Source organism: Uloborus diversus, chromosome 7 (genome assembly GCF_026930045.1).
Source record: "Uloborus diversus isolate 005 chromosome 7, Udiv.v.3.1, whole genome shotgun sequence".
In the NCBI taxonomy this organism is placed as follows: Eukaryota; Metazoa; Arthropoda; class Arachnida; order Araneae; family Uloboridae; genus Uloborus; species Uloborus diversus.
In genome coordinates, this window is record NC_072737.1 from 3074407 (window position 1) to 3099120 (window position 24714).

Consider the following 24714-nt stretch of genomic DNA (forward strand, 5'->3'; position numbering starts at 1 on the left):
ACGCAGCGTTTTGTGACTAACACCACTTCCATCACTCCGTGAACTCTGTAGAAGAAGTTTTTCTGCTAGATGACTGCCGATGCAGGAAAAAAAACCTGCCCTCGCTGCAGCCTCAATCAATACCATGATCTTCCGTGCCGTCTCACGATTTTTCTTCGGGGGGGGGGGGGAAGCATCGCCGCTCCTCATACGACATTTTATATATTGTTATGACCCCTTCCCCTCAGAAGGTAACTTCTGGCTTCGCTAGTACTTAGAACTGTTTTATTCTGTACTTTTAACTGTTTTATATTTGTTTTATTGTTCTGTATTGGAAAGGGTTCAAAGGCGGGCTACAAGGCTAATAAGTGGACTTTCCCACTTAGATTATGATTCCAGGCTTAGAAGGCTAAAAATGTACAGTCTCGAGCAAAGAAGAGACCGAGGGGACATGATTCAGCTGTTGAAATTTATTAAAATGAAAGATGTTACGGGGCTGAAGTTTAGCACTGAAACAGGACAAGGGGTCATTGTCTCAAACTATTTAAATCTCAGGCTAACATGGATGTTAGGAAAAATGATTATTTCAGCAGGGTAGTGGAACATTGGAACAGCTTACCGGAAGAGGTGGTCATGAGCAAAGGAGTAGACAGGTTTAAGAGGGCCATTGATCTTCACTGGGGATTGTAAATGGACTAGGACCAGTCTAGCTGGGCCCAGAGACTGTTGCTGGTCGTCACTTTTGTATTTGTATTTTTGAAGGAGTGTAAATGTGTCGAATGGAATTGTACACCGGGGGGCGTTTGAGATTTGTTTTCATTTCGCCTAAGCCGATATAGAAAATTTTATCCGTCCCGTCGCTGCCATTTTTTCCCGCCATACTTTAATTTTACATTTTAATGGAACCTGTAATGTTGTTTAATGACTTAAATCATTAATTTGGAGTATTGTTCCGATTTTAATGGAGTTTTTAATGCAATTAATTTCAGTTGTCTGAATATTTTACATTTCGATGGAACTTTTAGCATTGTTTAATGGTATTTAATTTATTTGGTGGACTATTTTACATTTTAATGTAACTTTTAATGGTTTAAATAATTTCTTTGGTAGATTTCCTCGCATTTCAGTAGACCGTGTACTCTTGGTTAAAGGCTTTTTTTTAAATTTATTATTTTTTTTAAATTGGCGTATTTTAGTTTTTTAACCTCTTCCTCATTTTGTTATGTTTTATAATATACTGTTCTTCGTCCGTTTTCCATTTTTAATGGAAGTTCTATTCTTGTTTTATTTATTTATACTACGTAAGAAACTTTTTTTGTTTTATTCCTTTTCGCGGAACTTTGGTCAGGCGCTAATACTTTCAGTGCGGTACAGGGTTGGGTTTTTTGCCGAAGTTTTGCCAGTGGAAAAAACCATGGCAAAAATGGAAAAAAACCGGCAAAAATGGGAAAAAACGACAAAAACCTAATTACAAATAAAGTAGCATTATAGTGTTAATCAAGAAATAGTGACAATATAATATATAATATAAATAATGCACTTTAATATTTTAGTTATGTCTCTCCATGTTACTTCCAATTTATAAGGTGAAAAATAAATAAAAAAACAAATGTTGAGATTGCAAAACTTAAGATTTTAAATGATTGTTAAAACAATGTTTTTAGAATGAGCCAATTCTTTCGATGCTAAAACAAAGAATGTTTACTGAAGCCTAGTAAATTAATAAAAAAATTGAATTCTAATTTTATATATATATATATATATATATATATATATATATATATATATATATATATATATATATATATATATATATATATATATATATATATATATATATATATATATATATATATATATATATATATATATATATACATATATATTTAATTAATCACTTTTTTTATCCCCCCCCCAAGATTTTTAAGTTATTTAATTAATAACAGAATATTTACTTGAATATAGAAAAATATTAACTTTTCCTCACTAAAGAAATAATGCATTTTTTCTCACTTACTGCGAAAATGGATAGCCAAGAGAAGAATTTAAAAAGAAGAAAAAAAAAGCTGATCAATATGTGCATTCTATATTCACTCTACTTTTTAGTGATACTAGCTCACTCTACAGAAAATGGCAAAGCCTTTTATCAAAATCTTTTCATGCTTTTACTTTTATATAAAAGGAAAAAAACTGTCCGTAAGTTGTTAACACAAAATCTATTTTTTGCCACTTTGGCAAAAACTGGCAAAAACCTTTTTTTTGCCGGGCGGTAAAAACCGTGGTTTTTTCCATGGTTTTTTCCGCCTCCGGCAAAAACTTGCCAACCCTGGTGCGGTACCTGTCTGTGGCTCTAAAGTTTGATACCCAAACGTGAACGATTTTTCTATCTCAAACAGGATCATGTCGACCAAAAGTGAATCGATTATTTCAGAAAGGGCGTAAGTCCTACGGAAAGCCATTGGACTTACGCCCCTATCTCAAATAATCGATTCATGTGGGAACCACATGCAAAATACTCGTTGAGTAGTAATCAGAGAACTGCCACAAAAAATATACTCCTCCACATCACGTGACGATGCTCACCGCGCTACGCTATTGGAACCACAGCAAACGGCTCGTATACTGCTATCCATAGATACCACTTCCGTTACATTTTTATTCTCCACAACTCACTAAGCGACCTCTCCAAATGCAAGAGATTGATGTGCCGGAACCTGTACATGACGTAAGACCAGTAAAAAATATATATAACAACGTTAAACCACAAATACTTTGCATAGAATAGCAGGCATGTGTTTCGGGGTTACAGGGAATCCCTTTTTCTGTGTAAAAGAGGAGAGCTTATGTATGAAAATAGACAAAGCTTACTTCTTCTGCATCGAAAAGAGATTCATTTTAATCCCGAAACACGTGTCCTACAGTTCTCTGAAAATATGTGCGATTTAAACGTTTTTAATGTGTTCGATTACTTGTCTGCTCATAAGTGTTTTTTTTTTTATTACTTCTTATTGCACAAGGTAGTAGAATATCGATAGCTAACTAAACTATTTGAACACATCAAATATAGATAAGAGTTTTCTTTGAGAAACGTTTTATTTTGACAGGTTAAGCGACAGACGGTTGCAACAAGTTCTGATTTAAAAACGAGCTGATGCCGTGCATCACATGACTTCCTTTTACACCAATTTAATGCTATTTCCCTAATATTGCAATTTTAATGGGATTCTCTCTCTAACTCTTTAAATATCACTAGCAATGGCCACATTGAAAGCAGATTTAAAAAAAAAAAAAAAATCGCCAAATTTTTCGCCAAGTTGGCGACAAAAACTTGGCAACCAAAAGACTGGCGATATATCGCCAAGTGACCGCCAAATTATAACACCACTTGAGTTTGCATCGAAATTAACAATGATTTCCCCCCAAAAAGGTGCAAAAGACCCCTTTAGAAACACCCGAATGCAACCAAAATAGGAGGTGCCACAACTAGACCCCACTACGAGTCTATGTACCAAAATTTCAACTTTCTAGGACATACCATTTTTGAGTTATGCGAGATACATACGCACATACATACAGACGTCACGAGAAAAGTCGTTGTAATTACCTCGGTGATGGTCAAAATGGATATTTCGCGTGTCTATACATTCTTAGGCACTTTTCCGCATGTGGTCGAATCGAAAAAAAAACTCAACATTCATTTGGGGGTGAGCAAAATGGAAATGAAGGGCGATTTTTGAGTGAAAATTTTTTCGCGAATACAATACTTCCTTTTTTGTAAAAGGAAGTAAAAAAGAAAGAAAGAAAATTTTTTATTTCTACCTGAAGAAGTCACAAAGTTCCGCCAAAAACACCGAATGGGTGCCAGTGTGGTCAAAAAATGTGGTCAGAATGAGAGCGATCGGTCCCCTTACCTCAGTAGACGTTCTTTTTCCTCCGCTCGGAATTCTCTCAGTTTTCCCGCGTCGTTCCTGCACACCAGCTCCACGAGTTCTTCCGCAAAATCGGCGGCTGAATCTTCCACCCCGGAAGACCCCTGGAAAATATTTTTTGTGGTGAAAGTGGCATTCATTTATCACGTTACTTGGGGTGTTTGCTTCACGAATGAAAGTCTTCACTCCATCCATTTTATTCTCTTTTCAAATCGTAGCTACTATACGGATGGACCGATTTTGATCCCTTTTTTTTTTTGTTCGAAAAAGAACTTTATCGAGAGCGCCCTCGGTTGGGTCTTGCCTTTGTACAGGGGCGATTGTGGTCCGGTATTTTACCGAATTTCCGGTATTTTCGGACGTATTTCCGGTATTTTCATGTCTGAAAATACCGGAATTATGTTCTTTTTTCGTTATGCTTTTATCTCCCTACCTCCGCAATTTAGTTTAAATTATATAATACTCATCAAATATACATGCAACAGCCCTAAGATGGACAACTATCCCTTAAGATATACAAATGTCAAGATAATTTGTATAACACCAGCTCAAAAGTAACTTTGTTGTAATCCATTAAAAATTTAATTAAATGTGCACATAATATTTTGACACAGAACTATTTAAAACTATGGCAAAGGTGCACTTAAGTAATTGGGGCCAAAGATTACCCCCCCCCCCCCCCGTTCTCGCTTTGAAACTTTCAGGTATTTTTTTTGATGAACTTACAATCACCCCTGTTTGTAGGAAAGTAATTGTCGCAGATATTAATTCACAACAAAATTTAGTATTCTTTAGCATTTTTTTTCGGTGAAGACCTACTTGTACATTTAAAATATTAATACCAATCGAAAATACGATTTTTTTCCTCCTATGAGACCCTTCTAAATTATATACAATGCAAATTAATAGCCCTTTTTAGTAAATTTGAAACACAATTCCAAGCCTTTATTCGCGCAATGGGAAACTGTCATTATTGGTAGATACAAGAGAGAACGCTTAATGATTTTAAAAAATATATATGTTGCCAGTTTGCTATTTGTTAACGAATACAGGGTGTCCCAAAAGATCATTTACAAACTAAACATGCTGGTTTGTCATATCATGATGAACAAGATTTACGTAGGAACATGTGTTCGTAAACGCAATGCTGGCGCACTACATGCACACAAAGTCAGACACTAACGGATGCACAATATGTCGCATATCTATTACACAAAGACGGTTTTACATAACATTTTAGTTTTTAAGGAAAGCTTAAAGTAGTTGCTAAAATTTGTTTCCCGCCAGCTCTCATAATCATGTTTGCAATGACAAACGCAGCGTATGGGTTATTACGACGGTCGGTACTTTATCGTTGTGACGCGTGTTTGAAAGCTAAAGGCAAACAATTTCAACAACAGCTATAAACCTTCCTTGAAAAACTAAAATGTTGTGTAAAATCGTCTTTGTGTAATAAATATGCGACATGTTCTGCATCCGTTAGTGCCTGACTTGGTGTGCGTAGTGCGCCAGCATTGGGCTTGCGAACGTATGTTACTATGTAAATCTTGTTCATCATGATATGACAGATTAGCATGTTAAGTTTGTAAACGATCTTTTGGGACACACTGTAGACTACTTGCAATAGATTTTAGCGAGCTCTTCAGTTAAAAGTACTTATTATTTGCTTCCAATATTTTATCTTATCAAATACCAGTTTTACGAAATTGCACGAAAGACCGGTATATCCAGTAACTGTACCGGTTTTGCAATCACCATTTGGGTTATTCACTCGCAGTTCAAATCGTTTTATTGTTCCTTCGGGCAAGGTAACACTTTTTATGATCTCTTGGAATATTTTCCTCTTCTTAAAAAAAATGCTGAGCATTCACATTTGAGGCAGAATAACAAAAAAAATTGAAAATACAGTATACTCCCGAATATCCGTGTGCAGATTATCCGGTTTGCGAATTATCCGTGCATCATTTCAGAACCACACTTTTCTAAAGCTTCGATGATGTTATCGATAATATGGATATTATCGATAACATCATTGAGGAAGTTAAAGAAATCGAAGGTTTCGAATCAGTTGACGCTGAAAATGTCGAAGAGTGGTTCAAAAGCGACGAATGTGAACCAGGATTTCAATGTCTGACTGACGAATATATCGTTGAACTTGTTACTGAATCAAACGCAAGTGATGATACCGAAAACGAAGATGAAGAATACGAAGAAAAATACAATTTCACATTCTACTGCTCTACAATCTGTGGAACATTTATTGGATTACATCAGTGAAAGAGGTTACGATTGCGGAGAAATAATTGCAGTAAGAAAAAATTCGTACGGACATACGCAACAATTTAAACAAACAAAGAAAATAAAAATGTATCACCGATTTTTTTTAAGCAAATACATTTCGAAGAAAAGTTCCTGGTTTGTGTGAGTATATATATATATTATTTAGTTTTTTCTAATTTCCCCCTTAAATACTTACCCTGCATATTCCTTAAATGATTTTTCGGATTATCCGTGTTTTTCGATTATCCGTGCTACGCCGCCCGGTAATTAGCACGGATAATCGGGAGTATACTGTATTCAATAATTATTTTTAAAAAAATCAAGACATCATTGCCTCTTTAACCAAAATTAAATCAAAATCAGTTTTCATTGCTTTTATATTGCACCTAACTCTTGAAAAATTCTCTACTACGTTAAATAAATTTTCCCATAAAAAGCTAACATTGCAGTTATTCTAGAATTTCTTCTAGCACAGAGTCAGTTCATTATTTCTGTTTTCTGAGGTTATAAGAATTCCAATAAATCAATACTTTGTTTGATTTCTTCCTTTCTGCGGAGGTAACAAAATAAGTTTGTTGCAATGAGCTGTTGCTATGGGTATACACCAACTGTGAGAGTTGTTCTAAAGTAGACCGACGATTTTTAGAAATTCTACAACCAGAAAATCGTCAAGATTTTAAAAATCTTGCAGAAAATTCATGTCACGGGGCATATGTAGTAGATGGTATTGCAGATAATAAATCAAAGATAGTAATAAATGAAAAGCGTATCGCAATTTTTTGAAATTTTTAATGAGTGAATTTACATTACTTTATTTTCAAACTGTCCACCACTGGCAACAATTGCATGTCGGTGGACTAAACAGTTTTCAAAAATTTATAACGAGAAAGCAACTCTGATTTCAGAAATATGCCTGAAGCAGCTTCCTAATTTTTGACAGTCATAAATTTTTCTTACCATACATTCTGGTTTTTGTTCAGATGTTTCTCAAGGATGCAAAATTCCAGAGCAGTTGGGAAACTTGAAAAAATAATTTGTGACAAAATTTGCCGCCATTTCTTTGATAACTTTCTAGAAGATGTCTGTAATTTCGTTCTCCGAACACGAACTGTGGTTGAGCCGACTGTGGATTTTTCGAACATATTTTTAAGTAGTTTTATTCACTTAAAATTTCGAAAACTGGAGGTGTGATTTTTAGTTATTCTTCTTTTATTTACGGGCTAATTATATGCAGTAAAATTCATTGGAAAATTTTTACCAAGTGACCGAATTTATGCCCTGTCACATGATTTTTTCGCAAGATTTTTTAAAAACCTTGACCGTTTTTGAAAACTGCCAGACTGTTTTAGCACGCCCTGTATCTATTCCATATTGTGTTATGTCTCTCTGCCGGGAAGTTTTTTTTACTATGCTTTTATTGACTCGCTTTGACGCATGTCTGTTCGGGTGGATCCTGTGATTGATCTTTAGCTAACTTTCCGGTGAGGTAGAGATTTGACATTGAAGTTTGCGGCTTCAAACTTCTGTTCAAATCACAAGAAAAATACCATAGACTAATAATAAGAGTAGACCGAACTTTCCCAGACTTGCTGATGAAAAAATTGGTTCATAGATACATCATGTGACTGGTGGGAGGCTTGGCGAAAACTTTGGCAGCATGGTTGCTAGATGGCAGTGTTATCTATAGTTTGGCACTCGATATGTATTTTAAGACGTAATGTGCTTTCATTATAATTTTTTTCCAGGTGCAGAGATTGAACTGTTTTTCTTTTAGTTATGCATTATTTTGACATCAGTAATTAGTTTTTGATCGCAGTTTTCAGTAACTTTTATTTCATTCGGAACTGCTACCTCAGCGTTGACGTGAACGTAATGGCGTTACTAATCGGTATCTTAAATTGAAATTGTAGGTAAAAATCTTACCGTTTGCCGATTCTTTTTGGGCGCCTGCATTTTCAATTGCTTAGAGAGTTATTGAAATTGACTAAGAAAATGCACAGTACTATCCAAACGAAAAACTCACTATATTAACAAAATATTTACAACTTAGAATAACAAATTTACGAATCGGACTCCATAAAAGATCATTCTTTCATTAATTCTATTTATTTTATTTCTCGCGGGCGTTGATCGTCTGCTACGATCAACGCCTGTTGTTGCTAGGATATCCACCAGTCACATGGTTTGGTTTATGAGCAGCAAAAAGGTTGCCATACTCGGTCTATTCTTATTATTAGTCTATGAAAAATACTTTAAATATCATAGTATAATTTACGAATGGTTAATGGTCAAATAACCACTCGACAATATCTGGATTTAACAGAAAGCACAACAAATAATTTACCATCAAATGTCCCGAAGAATTGATGAAAATTTTAAAAGTGCCTTACTACTTAAGTAGTAGTAAAACTTTCTTCCTCATAGAATTAAAAGTAGGCTTTTTTGAAGCTCACTAAACTAAAAAGAAAAAGTCCTTCATTTGCGAATGCCGAAATAAGACATCTATTTTTGTTTTTCATCAGATTGGTGCATTTAGAAGTTTAAAATTGATTTAATTGCATCTAGAGTGAGTATTTTCTTTGTTATTGGCAATTACAGTCAAATCTCGATAACTCGAAGTTTATAACTCGAATATTCCTTTATCCAAAGTTTTCTTTGGGTCCCAAACTCCGGAGGCTGTTGTGGAAACTTCCCATAACTCGAACTACCAATAACTCGAACGTTTTAGCCGGTCCCTTGGGACTTCAAGTAATTGAGAGTTAACAAATATTATACATAGAGTTTCAATTTGTTCTTATAGAATTTTAGAACACTATATTGAGTATGTTGCCAAATGGCAACACAATCACATTTAAGGATTAAATTCAAAACAATTAGTGAGATTTGCAATCGATGGCCAAACTCACCTCCGAGGGCTGTCCCCTGATGGAAGTTTCGTCTTCAGACGAAGCGTCGACACCATCGTCATCATTTAGCAAGGACATCTTGTAGGCAATGAATCTTCGCCTGAAATTTTCGTCCACCTCGACTTCGGAGGTCTCGGTGGACGTGGTCCAATGGCTGCTGTACTCAGGAGACAGGTTGTCGTTTTCCTTGAAGCTTGACCCCTCGCTGTCATCCAGGCCTTCGGCACCGGAAGAGGTGGACACCGAAGTTGCCGGAAGGAGGGTCGTCTCCTTTTCGTTGCTCGTCGTGGACACTGTCTCCCTGGACGAGTCCTTTCGTGTCCTCGTCCCTTCCTCCTTCGAATCTTCTGGTGGACAGGATGGAGCTTCTGCAGGCAGAATCGGAACATCTACGGGATTCGCTGTCGAAACATCTTCTTGGATGTTAGTGGCCTGTTCATCGTTTTGATCTTCGTCTTTGTCACCTGCTGGTTTTGAATTGGCTGCATCCGCGGGAAGTTCCTGGTCGCTCTTGGACTTTTTGACTTGGGCAAACTTTTTTGACGCTGATAGTTTGTTGGCAAGTAATCGCAACTTAACTGGCTTCGCATTCACTTTTGTGTCTTCAGTGCCTACTGGATTTTCCTTGGAAGATCCATCGCCGGTCAGTTTCGCCGTGGTTGACTTTTTCATGCTGGTATTTCTCTCAGAATGCTTCAAGGCCAAACTTTTGGAACTTTTCCTGGAGAAATTTTCCGATTTCTTGTCATCCGAAGCACAACTTTTTAGAGTTTTTCCTTTCAGAGAAGCATCTTTTGATTTTCTACTCCTCGAAGAAGCTTCTTTTGATTCTTTCCTTGTTGAACATACGTCTGATCGTTCTCTGCAGTCAGTATGTTTAGAGATTCTTTCTTCAGAAAAAGATTCTTTCTCGGATTCTTTACCAACTGTCGAACCTCTCCTCGATGACGCAGCAGTTCCAAGATTCCTCTGAGACTGCTTCTCAGCAGAACTGACAACAGTCTCTTGTGCAGTACTCTTCCGTCTCTTCAGCACCTCCGAAGCCACCTCTTCCGTGATCATGCTCGCGTCGTTCAAGGTGTCGCTCTTGCAATCGTCTGCACTCTCCGTCTCCTCGCTGTCTTCGACGGTGCCGCCTCCTTGGTCTTCGCAGGAGCTCGTCAGGGTCACGAGTTTCAAACTCCACGAGTTCGTCTGCGTCGCATTCTCCACCAATGGCGACTTCGGCGACGAATTCCTGACGTCAGAAACGAGGGTTTTCGTAATCGCGGGTTTGGTCTCGAGTTTCGTGCTCCGGACTTGAGCGTTTCGCTTGTATCCGTGATTTGTGTATAAATTTTCTGTGCCAAAAAATAAAATGTTAGAATTAGTATTGGAATTTTAGTACTTTGAGTGGCAAAAAATAATTATTATTATTATAAATAAATGTAAATAATAATTATAACGATACATCAACTACTCAGTTCAGTTAAATACAGTTGGCTCTCTGTTTAACGACGCTCTATTTATCGATTTTCTCTATTTAAGGGCGATTTTTTGTGGTCCCTTGAAAGTCGTTAAATAGAGAGCCAACTGTATTAACTATATCCAGTAAAGTTTATATATATATCTTTACTAATAATAAAGCTGAAAGTCTCTCTGTCCGGAGGATGTCTGTAGGATGTCTGGATCTCTGTGACGCGCGTAGCGCCTAGATCGTTCGGCCGATTTTCATGAAATTGGGCACAAAGTTAGTTTGTAGCAAGGGGGTGGGCACCTCGAAGCGATTTTTCGAAAATTCGATGTGGTTCTTTTTCTATTCCAATTTTAAGAACAAAACTATCATAAGATGGACGAGTAAATTACGAAATTATCGTAACGTGGAACCGTAACATGGGCACAAACCAATTGGAGAGATACAAAATTATCATAATGTGGAACCGTAACATGGGTACAAGTCAATTGGCGAGCAAATTCACCATACATTATTTGTAAATATACAGGCGAACCAAAAGACCTTTTAATTTTTCTATTACGGGCAAAGCCGTGCGGGTACCACTAGTATATATGTATACATATATATATATCTATATCTATATATATATATATATATATATATATATATATATATATATATATATATATATATATATATATATATATATATATAATAGATACAGCGTGTCCTTGTTTAACCTGCAAGACCTCTATTTTCGCAACTGCAAAAAATGCATATAGCAATGCAAATCATCACACGATCCACTTAAGCATTTTCCTGCGAGGTTGCTACTAAGAAGAGAACTGCAGCACGTGTTTTGGAGTTACAAGGAGCCCTTTTTTCAATGAAAATGAAGTGAGCTCATAAATAAAATATTGATTTTTTTTTCATCCATAAGCTCACATCTTTGGGATTGAAAAGGATTCCTTTCGAGCCCTGATGCATTTCTCTGTAAATTTATGCGATTTAACGTTGTAATAATTTATTTTAAAGTTTAAGTTATTTCTTTAAGTAGTAAATAAAATAATGTGCTTTATTGAATTGACATATAGTTTTCTCTTTCTCCTCACACAAATGAAATTATACATAGTTTTTAATTAAAAGGAAAATCAAAAAAATATTTCCATACCATTTGCTTTACTTACTTGTCCTGGGTTTCTTCACTAAAGTTTTCGACCGTCTTTTGTTTGACCTGGATAGGAGCTCCTGCAAAAGCACACTGGCTAGTCATCTTAATCAACACACAGAGAGATAACTAAGAGTTTTACTAAAATAGGACAGTATAATTTTTCATACCTAAGTCTCTACTTCGATTCCATATTTTAATTTCCCACATCTGCTGCATTGTTGTACAGCTTGCATTGCTACAACCATAGCATCACTCAATTATCTAGTGAAACCATGTTAAAACTTATAGTATCTATGTACATCTGATTTAGTGAATCTTTTCTGCTTAACATTCTATTTTTCGTAAGAACTATATCCCAGGTGTCCCATAAGATATTACAGGTCTCCTGGGGATACCAGGAATACCCCAGTGGGAGGTCAACAGGAGGTCACTAAACCTGTCAAATTTCCTTATTCGAAAATTTTGCCTCACAATTTGGACACAATATAGCCAAACTAGTTTTTTAATGACGTCTAATGTCTCTTCGGTATTAGCGTAGCAGACGATTTACGGTTTTTGTTATCTAGTTACTCAATAGATGGCGTAACTTAAATAGCAGATGTGATTTTCATGCTCACTTAAGTGGCGCCATCTATTGAGTTAGCAGATAACTAAAATAGAGATGTGCTTCCCAAATACCGTGTCTTTTCATTAGGTGTAGGGATGTGTGCAAGTGCATGCTCAATTTTCATCATTCTTGGAGTTTCATACGTTAAATTGAGAATTTCCTTTCTTCCAAATATTTAAGTTCGAGACGCACTTAAGCGCACTTATGAACATAGAATATGTAACAGTGTAGACTTAGAAACAACTTTTATTCCCACTCACTCACTCAAAAAAAAAAAAAAAATAAATAAATAAATAAATAAATAAATAAAATAAAAAAAAGAAGAAAATAAATTAATTTGAATTTTGACATCTTGAATTCAAATTATGTTTTTCGCAATCACGAGTGTGTTTATGTAGGCGTGTGTGTTTGTGTGTGTGGGGGGGGGTATGTGTGTTTGTGTGTAGGGGGTATGTGTATGTGGGCATGTGTGTTTGTGTGTGTGTGCTGGCATAAGTGTGTGGGTAGTTGTGTGTATGAATGTGTGTGTGTAGGTGTATGTGTGTGTTTGTAGGTGTATGTGTGTATGTGTGCGTGTGTGTATGTAGTTGTGTATGTGTGCGTGTGTATGCGTGTGTGTGTAGGACATGGATGCAACCTGGAGACGGCTTTCGCTATAGGAGCAGCATCGTGAGGAGTCGGTCGACGGTGATGGTGCGGAGGGTGGCGGTGGGAAAATAAAATGATAGGACGCCAAAAACAGTCAAATGAAAGCAATAAGCAATCGTGATTGCTCAAAAAAATAAATAAAATAAAATAAATAAAAAATAATTTTTACTCAAGTTATTTAAACTGGCAGAGCAAGGCACAAATTGCCATGAGTGTATCTATAAGTCTTCGGCTGAACCAAGGGCGCGTCCAGTCTCTCTTTGTTTTTAAAGGAGGTCATACTTAAAACCCCTATAACTGGAGAGGCCGACGCATCCGCCATGTTGGAGCAAGCGTGCAACAGGGAAAGCTACCTTTATTGGCAATCATTCGCCAAACACGGAACGAGAGAGTCGGAGAGCGAAGGCGAACATTGGCGAAATTTTGGAAACAGTTGGCGTCGTTTCCAGGCTGCCAGTTTCTTCGCGGGCTATTAATTATCCATTTCTTCTTTCTTTCTGCATCTGCTGGAAATCTAAAATCCTTTTTTGGAGCTGTTTGCACAATTTACAGCTGCACAATCAGGGCCAACTAACTAAATGTGAGATCCAAGGCCCACAATGCTTTGGAGGCCCCCCTCTATTCTATCACATTAAGTCAATGCAAAATAATGTTTAACAATATTTTAGAAGTATGTTTTCAATTAATAAATCAATAATTTTTATTATTTTCACAAAAATGTATGCTTTTTTAATGCTATGTATAAGTTTTTAAAAAATTGGAGCTCCTGAGGAAAATGGGGACCCAGGCCTAGTTGGCCTGTGCGGTAATCAGGCCCTGCGCACAATCAGCTATTTGACTCAATTTAACGCATGCTAAAGAAATGTAAACATCAGCAACAATGCTATCGCTACGAAGCACTGGATCAAGTTTGCTCCAAAATGGCGGATGCGTCTGCTCCTCCACTGGAGGGGCCTTAGTCATACTTGCAATGGGGTCAAAGTGCTATTGTCTCGTCTGACCTCTCTTTGGATCTGCGTTTGGGGGTGAACTGGTTTCAGTGCTCACAGACTCAATGTCACTGACCTTTTTAGTCTTCTTGCCGGACTTCTCGGCTGCGTGGAACATGCAGCACTTGTAGGGACATCTGGCCAAGGTCTGAGGGAGGAGACATTTCTTTCCCTGTCTCCGATGGAGTGGACTGAGAGGGGAAAACAGATATATATATATATATATATATATATATATATATATATATATATATATATATATATATATATATATATGATAGCAATATAAGGATTGAACAAGAACGAAAAAATCTTTTAAAAGAAGGAAAAAATGAAAAAATCCCAAAATACCCTGGGGTTTCATCAGGGGGTACTCCCCAAGGGTAGGGAAAAACCATGAGATGTTTCGTGAGTGCTGCTGGCGAAATTTGCCTAAAAAAGCAGCTCTAGTCCCCGACATCTCACAAAACAAGCAAGTGGGTTACTGAAAGTCCAGAATATCAGCATGACATGAAACACAAACATTGAACCTTTTAAAACGAAAAATACAAGTTTTGAACTGAGTAGCGAAGTTAATTTTTAGTGAAGTTCATTTTGGTTGACTTGTCCAGATTATAAATACAATATATGATAGTATATATATATATATATATATATATATATATATATAATATATATATATATATATATATATATATATATATATATATATATATATATATATACACACACACAGGGTGCCCAGCAAAGAACTCCCTGGTTTCAAAATTAAATATCTTATCTCGGAAACAAAGGACGATATTGGAATAAAATAAACGGTATGTTTACTGTGAAACCCATAAAAATCATGTACTGGAACTTGTAAATAAGTTTTAAAAACTGCCAACAGGTGGCGCTGCACAATGTAATTGCAATAGAAGTCCCCATAAATAGTGCTGTGAAGAGGTTTGTTGTTTCAGCAGCAGTTTGGTCTCCCAGATATGCTTACATCTACGCTAGAAATTATCGTCTAACCTCTTCGCAGCACTATTCATGGAGACTTTTATTGCAATTACAGCGTGCAGCGCCTCCTGTTGGATATTTAAAAACTAATTTACAAGTTCCTGTGTATGATTTTATGGGTTTCACAATAAACATACCGTTTATTTTATTCCAATATCGTCCTTAGCTGGACACCCTATATATATATATATATATATATATATATATATATATATATATATATATATATATTGTTTGGTTCTATTTTTATTTTAATAACTTCCACTTTAATTCATAACTTCTACTTTAATTTATAGAGGGCGCAGTGTTTGTTTTATTCCACGGAACGATAAATAAAAATGGCAGGTTTTGGCTGAAAACGCAATGATATTGTGTGGCTTGTTTTTACACACATAAAATTACGTTTTTTTTGTGTACGTGGAAATTTTTCCTCTGGCGCAACGTACAATATATATATATATATATATATATATATATATATATATATATATATATATATATATATATATATATATATATACGTATTTATGATAAACATATGCATATGCAGAGTGGCAAATAAATTCTCATACACTTTCGATTGGCATCAAGTTAAGCATCTTAGCATTAAATGCTTTGGAATATTAACGCTTTTTCCTTACTCATCGAATTCAGGACTCTTTTCAAATCCATCACATGCGGCACGTCCGCTTCATTGTCATTTCCTGTTCATTTTTTAAATTGCATTTTTTGAATTTCTTCAAGTTAGGGATTTAATAGCTGCAGGGGGCGCCGCTCATATGAATCACGTTTGTTCTCCACAGTTTCAAGGGTGCCCACAAGGGGGGATTATGGCGCAAGTTGCGTCATCGAAATTTGGGGGGGGGGGGGTTACTTTATTTAAATTTATTATTTATTTATTATTAAGGAAAATTATTTACTTTATTTTTTTTTATTCTGTTTATATTTTGTTTCATTTATATATTTATTGTGTGTGTGTGTGTGTATGTCATTAGCGTAGTACAGAAATTTTCCAATAAAATAAGAATAACAATTAAAAATAAATAAATGAATATATTTTTTAAATAATTAAATAAAAATAATAATTAAAGTAATAAAAAAATTAAATAAAAAATATTAAAAAATTAAATAAATAAATAAAACAAAGGGAGGTAGAAAAGTGAAAGGTGTTTGGGAGAAATTTGGGGGGGGGGGGATTCACGCCATTGAACTTGGGGGGATGGGCTCCCCTGGACAGTTTTGATTCCACAAAGCGGCTGAATCAATAAAGCGGCCAATGGGGTGGTTTCTTTCAGTCAAAAGTACTACTTTTAGTCATTGAAATGGATAGAATGAGCAAATAAAAATTACATGGACCCAGAAAATACTTTCATTTTTACCAACAGTTTTTTTGAAATTAATTTTTTAAAATGTCCGATTTATCAAACAAGGCTTGGTCTTGATGACGTCACAAATGATGCAATTTGGCGCATCTTTCTACTACGTTTCCACGTTATGACAATCAAGCAGCGAATTAAAATTGCGCTCTGTGCTTGGAATCAACTATGTCGTTGCCAATACACATGAGTAAAGATGCGAATTAAATATTTTGTTCTGTGAAAATGGTAACATTGAATGGCATTTCATCATTTGTGATGTCACACGTCAGAAGTGTAAACAATGAAAGCGCACCGATCAAAATAATGTTTTAAAAATATTAAACTTGGTTTAATTGTTTAAATAATGGTCAGATCCTATGTTTTTAAGTATGCTTTTTCAGAAAAAAATAGTTTTAAAATTTTCGAAACGACCCCATTCAATAACGCTGGATTTTGTTGTTTTTTGCGATTTGATTCATTAAGGTGGTTGACTCAATTAGCTACTGATTCAATTAACCGGCGTCCATTGTATCACACACACTAAAAAATGTTGTATAACCTTACTAAAATCGGTATCAGCTTAGCTGCTTTCACTGCCCCGGAGTAACTGATATAACTGGTGTAAAGTTACGCGTCGCTTGTTGAAGGTTACACCATGGTAATGTAACTATAGCGTAACGTCTCATTCATAGACTAATGATAATTCTTAATAATAATCCTTAATAATAATTCTTAATAATTATTCTTAATAATAATCTTATTATTAGTCTATGGTCTCACTCATTTCTGCGTAAGGTTACACCATAGACTAATAATAAGAGTAGACCGAGTTTTCCCAGACTTGATGATGAAAAAATTGGTACATGGATACGTCATGTGACTGGTGGGAGGCTTGGCGAAAACTTTGGCAACATGGTTGCTAGATGGCAACATTATCTATAGTTTGGCACTCGACATGTATTTTAAGACGTAATGTGTTTTTATTATAATTGTTTTTCCAGGTGCAATGATTGAACTGTTTTTCTTTCAGTTATGAATTATTTTGACATTAGTAATTAGTTTTTGATCACAGTCTTCAGTAACTTTTATTTCATTTGGAACTGCTACGTCCAGCGTTGGCGTGAACGTAATGGCGTAAACGTTTTGCGTTAACGCAAAAATGTACCAATCGGTATCTCAAATTGAAGTTGTAGGTAAAAATCTTACCGTTTGCCGATTCTTTTTGGGCGCTTGCATCTTTAATTGCTTAGAGAGTTATTGAAATTGACTAAATAAAATGCACAGTACTATCTAAAACTGATTAACTAAATGGGCGAATAAGTAGGGTTAACAAAATTCGTTTGTTTGTTATTTTGTTTCATTGAAATCAATTACCAGGTCACTTTTTTTTTTATAAATATTTTAAAATGATTATCAATTTTGGGACAACTATTTTAAAACGTTTATGAAACAGTTAAATGTTACGTGTGTTACCTGGATAATAACGAAACCCGGAATCACGAAGGTGTAGAAGTGTGATTAAGCTTTAAATGAAATTTTAAAAAAGACTTTTGCTGAAACTTTTTTTTTTCGTAGTTACCTGCTAAAATTTCTCATAATTACCTCGTTTTCCATGACTTGTCATCAGTTAGCAAATAATGGCTGATTTTCAACCATTTGGCGACCCATGCTTCGATTGTCATTTCGCCAAGCAACTTTGTTTTCCGCCAAAAGATCTGAAACGCAAGCTATTCACAAAACTAGCTGACATGCATATCCTTAGCTTTTTTTTTTTTAATTCCTTTTACAGTGGATAATAATAGAAATGTAGATCTAAAAATGAATCAAGAGTAGGTTGAGTCAAATAACTTTAGCTGAAAAGACATTTTGAAGAGGGTAAGAAAATAGTTGTCACAATATTTTAAAAGTTCGTCTGAATAATATGAATGGAAGTGCAGTTGAAAGCGGGTAAGAAAATAGTAGTCACAATATTTTAAAAGTTGGTCTGAATAATATGAAGGGAAGTGCAGTTGAAAGCGGGTAAGAAAATAGTAGTCACAATATTTTAAAAGTTGGTCTGAACAATATGAAGGGAAGTGCAGTTGAAAGCGGGTAAGAAAATAGTAGTCACAATATTTTAAAAGTTCGCCTGAATAATATGAACGGAAGTGCAGTTGAAAGCGGGTAAGAAAATAGTAGTCACAATATTTTAAAAGTTCGCCTGAATAATATGAATGGAAGTGCAGTTGAAAGCGGGTAAGAAAATAGTAGTCACAATATTTTAAAAGTTCGTCTGAATAGTATGAAGGGAAGTGCAGTTGAAAGCGGGTAAGAAAATAGTAGTCACAATATTTTAAAAGTTCGTCTGAATAATATGAATGGAAGTGCAGTTGAAAGCGGGTAAGAAAATAGTAGTCACAATATTTTAAAAGTTCGTCTGAATAATGTGAATGGAAGTGCAGTTTGAAAAATTATATCATCCATTTAAAATTTCTAATTTTGAAAATATTTCAATAGCAGTGACTGGAATTTTTTATTGTATGTTAGGAATACAATTTTAAATTTACTAGGTTAGAACTTAAGTAAATATACAATTGAATTCGGTTAGTATGAAAAGCCAAAAGGTGTTCGTATAAGTTATTATTCGTAACAACTGTGAATAAGTAAGTGAGTGAAACAATAACAAAAGTCCAGATCTCTATTTTTTTAATTATTAATTTTTATCATACACACATTCTAGCATTGTGTTTAGCATGTTAAGAAACAATTTACCGCCAAATTTAATCAACTAGCTGCCAAAAAGGATGCCCCAACTTGGCAATAACTCTTCAATGTAATAAGCTCAGTCATAAACCCAATGTTCCAAGCCCACAGCAGACTGTTAAATGGTGCAAAGCAATGAAAATCAACATACAGGAAGACAATCGAGAAATAAGGTTATTTTATCTGAAAACTAATACAATAAACGCGAGATTTGGCAGGACTAAAATTAATTAATCACAACAACATAAAAATAACAACTATTTGCAAAATTAGAGGCCTTTACTGGGCCGTTGAAGTGGAGCTTGCAGTGCCCCGAATCCTGTTGTTTGAAATCTTTCTGGGAGACATATTAAAAAAAAGAAATAGCAGGGGCAGGGGGGGGGGGACAGCGAAACTAGAAACACAGGAAAAGATTCGCACTTATTAGATTGACCAGAAATGCGTACGAAATAACGAACTACTTTTTGAGCAATCACGATTGCTTATTGTTCTCACTTGACTGTTTTGATGTGCTATCATTTTATTTTCCCGCCAGCACCCTCCGTCTCCAGGTTGCATCCATATGCTACACACACGCGCATACATACACAACTACACACACACACACACGTGCGCACACACAAATACATACACCTACACACATACACACACTCAAACTCATACATACACACACGCATACATACAGACACCTACACATGCACACACCTACACACAACTACCCACACATTCATGCCTGCACACCAGACACAGATCCCCCCACACACATTCATACACACAACTACCCACACACTCATGCCCGCACACAGACACAAACACACATGCCTACACACACATACACACACTCAAACTCATACATTACACACACGCATACATACAAACACCTACACATACACACACCTACACACAACTACCCACACATTCATGCCTGCACACAGACACAAACACATATGCCTACACACACATACACACACCTACACACAACTACCCACACATTCATGCCTGCACACAGACACAAACACATATGCCTACACACACATACACACACCTACACACAACTACCCACACATTCATGCCTGCACACAGACGCAAACACATACCCCCCACACACACATACACATGCCCTCTACACACAAACACACATACCCCCCCACACACATAAACACAGATGCCTACACACACACACACACTCGTGATTGCGAAAAACATAATTTGAATTCAAGAGGTCAAAATTCAATTTTTTTTTTTAAACTAAGTTTTTCATCTTTTAGTAAGTAAGTGAACATTTTTGGTTGACCTATGGCACCTAGCTGACTTTTTCCAAGTTTTAGAAAGAAGCCCTCAGACGGAAATGGAAAGAAAATATGAGTAGGCCTCCAAATTTGTAAAAAGTTGAGAGTAGATAGGGTCGAAAAGTTCACATCGTTACAGAACTTCCATGCTTGACTAAAAAGTCTTTAAGTATTCTAATGTTTTCCTAGTTTTCACCCCTTGTCATTAAATGAACGGTTCCTTGGTCTTTTAGGGCAGTTAATGCTTGAGGCTGGGTGCTGACTCGTGCAATTAAAACAAGGTGGGGGATCTTCATTTAAGTTTAACAGTTAGAGATTTTTGTGCCGGAGATTTTTTTAAAGATTTTTTGAGCAATCGCGATTGCTTATTGCTTTCATTTGACTGTTTTTGGCGTGATATCATTTTATTTTCCCACCGCCACCCTCCGCACCATCACCGTCGACCGGCTCCTCACGATGCTGCTCCTCTAGCGAAAGTCGTCTCCAGGTTGCATTCATGTCCTACACACACGCGCATACATACGCAACTACACACACATACACCTACACACACATACACAAACACATACACACACGCACACACACGCAAATATACAGACACCTACACATACACACACAAAACATACAGACACCTACACATACACACACAAAACATACAGACACCTACACATACACACACACGAAAACATACACATAACTACCCACACATTCATGCCTGCACACAGACACACATATGCCTACACACACATACACATACCCCCCACACACACACATTCATACACACAACTATCCACATACGTATGCCAGCACACAGACACAAACACACATGCCTACACACACATACACATACCCCCTACACACAAACACACATACCCCAAAACACGAACACACACGCCTACATACACACACACACGTGCGCACACACAAATACATACACCTACACACACTCAAACTCATACATACACACACGCATACATACAGACACCTACACATACACACAACTACCCACACATTCATGCCTCCACACAGACACAGATCCCCCCCACACACATTCATACACACAACTACCCACACACTCATGGCCGCACACAGACACAAACACACATGCCTACACACACATACACAAACACACACATACACACACTCAAACTCATACATACACACACGCATACATACAGACACCTACATACACACACTCAAACTCATACATACACACACGCATACATACAGACACCTACATACACACACTCAAACTCATACATACACACACGCATACATACAGACACCTACACATACACACACCTACACACAACTACCCACACATTCATGCCTGCACACAGACACAGATCCCCCCCACACACATTCATACACACAACTACCCACACACTCATGGCCGCACACAGACACAAACACACATGCCTACACACACATACACAAACACACACATACACACACGCATACATACAAACACCTACACACAACTACCCACACATTCATGCCTGCACACAGACACAAACACATATGCCTACACACACATACACAGATCCCCAACACACACAAACACTCATACACACAACTACCCGCACATTCATACCTGCACACAGACACAAACACACATGCCTACACATACATACACATACCCCCTACACACAAACACACATACCCCCCCCCCCCACACACATAAACACAGATGCCTACATACGCACACACACTCGTGATTGCGAAAAACATAATTTGAATTCAAGATGTCAAAATTCAAATTATTTTTTTTAAAACTAAGTTTTTCATCTTTTAGTAAGTAAGTGAACATTTTTGGTTGACCTATGGCACCTAGCTGACTTTTTCCAAGTTTTAGAAAGAAGCCATCAGACGGAAATGGGAGGAAGATATGAGTAGGCCTCCAAATTTGTAAAAAGTTGAGAGTAGATAGGATCGAAAAGTTCACATCGTTACAGAACTTCCATGCTTGACTAAAAAATCTTTAAGTATTCTAATGTTTTCCTAGTTTTCACCCCTTGTCATTAAATGAAAGGTTCCTTGGTCTTTTAAGGCAGTTAATGCTTGGGGCTGGGTGTTCACTCATGCAATTAAAACAAGGTGGAGGATCTGCATTTAAGTTTAACAGTTAGAGATTTTTGTGCCGGAGATTTTTTTAAAGATTTTTTGAGCAATCACGATTGCTTATTGCTTTCATTTGACTGTTTTTGGCGTGCTATCATTTTATTTTCCCACCGCCACCCTACGCACCATCACCGTCGACCGGCTCCTCACGATGCTGCTCCTCTAGCGAAAGCCGTCTCCAGGTTGCATCCATGTCCTACACACACGCGCATACATACACAACTGCACACACACGCACACACACACACAAACACATACACAAACACATACACACACATATATACAGACACCTACACATACACACACAAAACATACAGACACCTGCACATACACACACACGAAAACATACACATAACTACCCACACATTCATGCCTGCACACAGACACACATATGCCTACACACACATACACACAACCCCCCACACACACATTCATACACACAACTATCTACATACTTATGCCAGCACACAGACACAAACACACATGCCTACACACACATACACATACCCCCTACATACAAACACACATACCCCCAAAACACGAACACACACGCCTACATACACACACTCGTGATTGCGAAAAACATAATTTAAATTCAAGATGTCAAAATTCAAATTAATTTTTCTTTTTTTGTATATTTTTGTTGTATTAGAGATTTTTGCGCCAGAGAGCCGAGGATCTTTTACGCGGTTGGACGGAATTTGACCTGATCAAGCTGACATGATATAGGGAGTGATGGAGGAGGGGAGAAGTGAAAAAAGGCGTCTTTCAGGGCCATTTAAGTTTAAACATGGGCCGTGGTAGCCCGATCGGTAGAGTATCGGATTCGGGGCCGGAGGGTCCTGGGTTCGAACCTCGATGATCGAAGACCCACCGTCGTCATTAAAGGGGACTGGGCGACGTTAAATAGGCTCGTGGTCTCAATGTCCTCCAAGTGAAACGATACCTCTGGGGGTGCTATTAGCTCCTGGACTAGTTCTAAATTCTCATTAACTGTTCGATCCGGTGATGGTGCTGCCATCTATCGGTATAAAAAAATAATGGAGGCAAGGCACTTAGTATGCAGTCCTCGACATAAATACAGTTGTAGTCAGTTGTGACTCGGAATAGAAATATAAATAGAAAGTTTAAACATGTGGCATTTTAAAGGGTAGAAACCGAGGCTAAAACGAGCAACCAATAAGAAATCTAGAAAGCAATCGTACTAACCAATAGGAGTACAAACCGTGCTAAGAACAGAATCTTTCTCACAGGCACGCAAGTCTGATCGAAATTGAGAAAAATCACGTCTGAATTCGTTGCGAATTAAAATAAGAAATTCGAGTACGACTAATGTAAACAAAAATAAGGACCATGAAAAATAATTGGTTTTACCCATAGGGGGTAGTACATAAGTAGTGAATTCTATAGAGTGAAACCCAAGACGATAAAAGAAATACATAAATCCTTTTTAAAAACATCGGGTTGCATACAACTGAATAAAAGCTGCTTATAGCTGGAACAGCTAAAAAGTTGAGAGGAAAAAGAAACTACAAACAAGCAGTTGAAAGTTAACAAAAAAAAAAAAATTGAATTTTGACCTCTTGAATTCAAATTATGTTTTTGTGTATGTAGGCGTGTGTGTTTGTGTGTGTGGGCGGTATGTATGTTTGTGTGTAGGGAAATGTGTGTGTGTAGGTGTGTGTTTGTGTATGTGTTTGTGAGTGTATGTGTTTGTGTAGGTGTGTGTATGTGTGTAGGTGTGTGTTTGTGTATGTGTTTGTGAGTGTATGTGTTTGTGTAGGTGTGTGTAGGCGTATGTATGCGTGTGTGTGTGTTTGTGTGTGTGGGCGGTATGTATGTTTGTGTGTAGGGAAATGTGTGTGTGTAGGCATGTGTGTATGTGTCTGTGTGCAGGCATGAGTGTGTGGGTAGTTGTGTGTAGGTATGTGTTTGTGTGTGTATGTGTTTGTGTAGGTGTGTGTAGGCGTATGTATGCGTGTGTATGTGTTTGTGTGCGAGTGTACGTGTGTGTATGTATGCGTGTAAACATAGGATATTGACGAAACCTGGAGACGGTTTTCGCTAGAGGAGCAGGTCGACGGTGGTGCTGGCAGAGGGTGCTGGCGGGAAAATAAAATGATAGCACATCAAAACAGTCAAGTGAGAACAATAAGCAATCGTGATTGCTCAAAAAAAAAAAAAAGGAAGTGTAATCGTGCGCAATGTCGGCCACCAATAAGAAAGCTACAAAACAATCAAACGAACCAATAGGAATG

The 24714-nt window shown here is 36.8% G+C and overlaps 1 protein-coding gene across 1 annotated transcript in view; it reads right to left on the reverse strand.

The window, feature by feature from the left end:
* LOC129226179 (uncharacterized) overlaps positions 1–24714 on the reverse strand; it is a 47007-nt gene that overhangs the window by 14231 nt on the left and 8062 nt on the right. Inside the window, exons 2-4 of the mRNA XM_054860779.1 lie at positions 11717–11777; positions 9095–10434; positions 3891–4012 (exon numbers count right to left, since the gene is read on the reverse strand). Of these exons, the coding sequence (XP_054716754.1) occupies positions 3891–4012; positions 9095–10156 (1184 nt within the window). The 5' untranslated portion in view covers positions 10157–10434; positions 11717–11777. The remainder of the gene's footprint in view (positions 1–3890; positions 4013–9094; positions 10435–11716; positions 11778–24714) is intronic.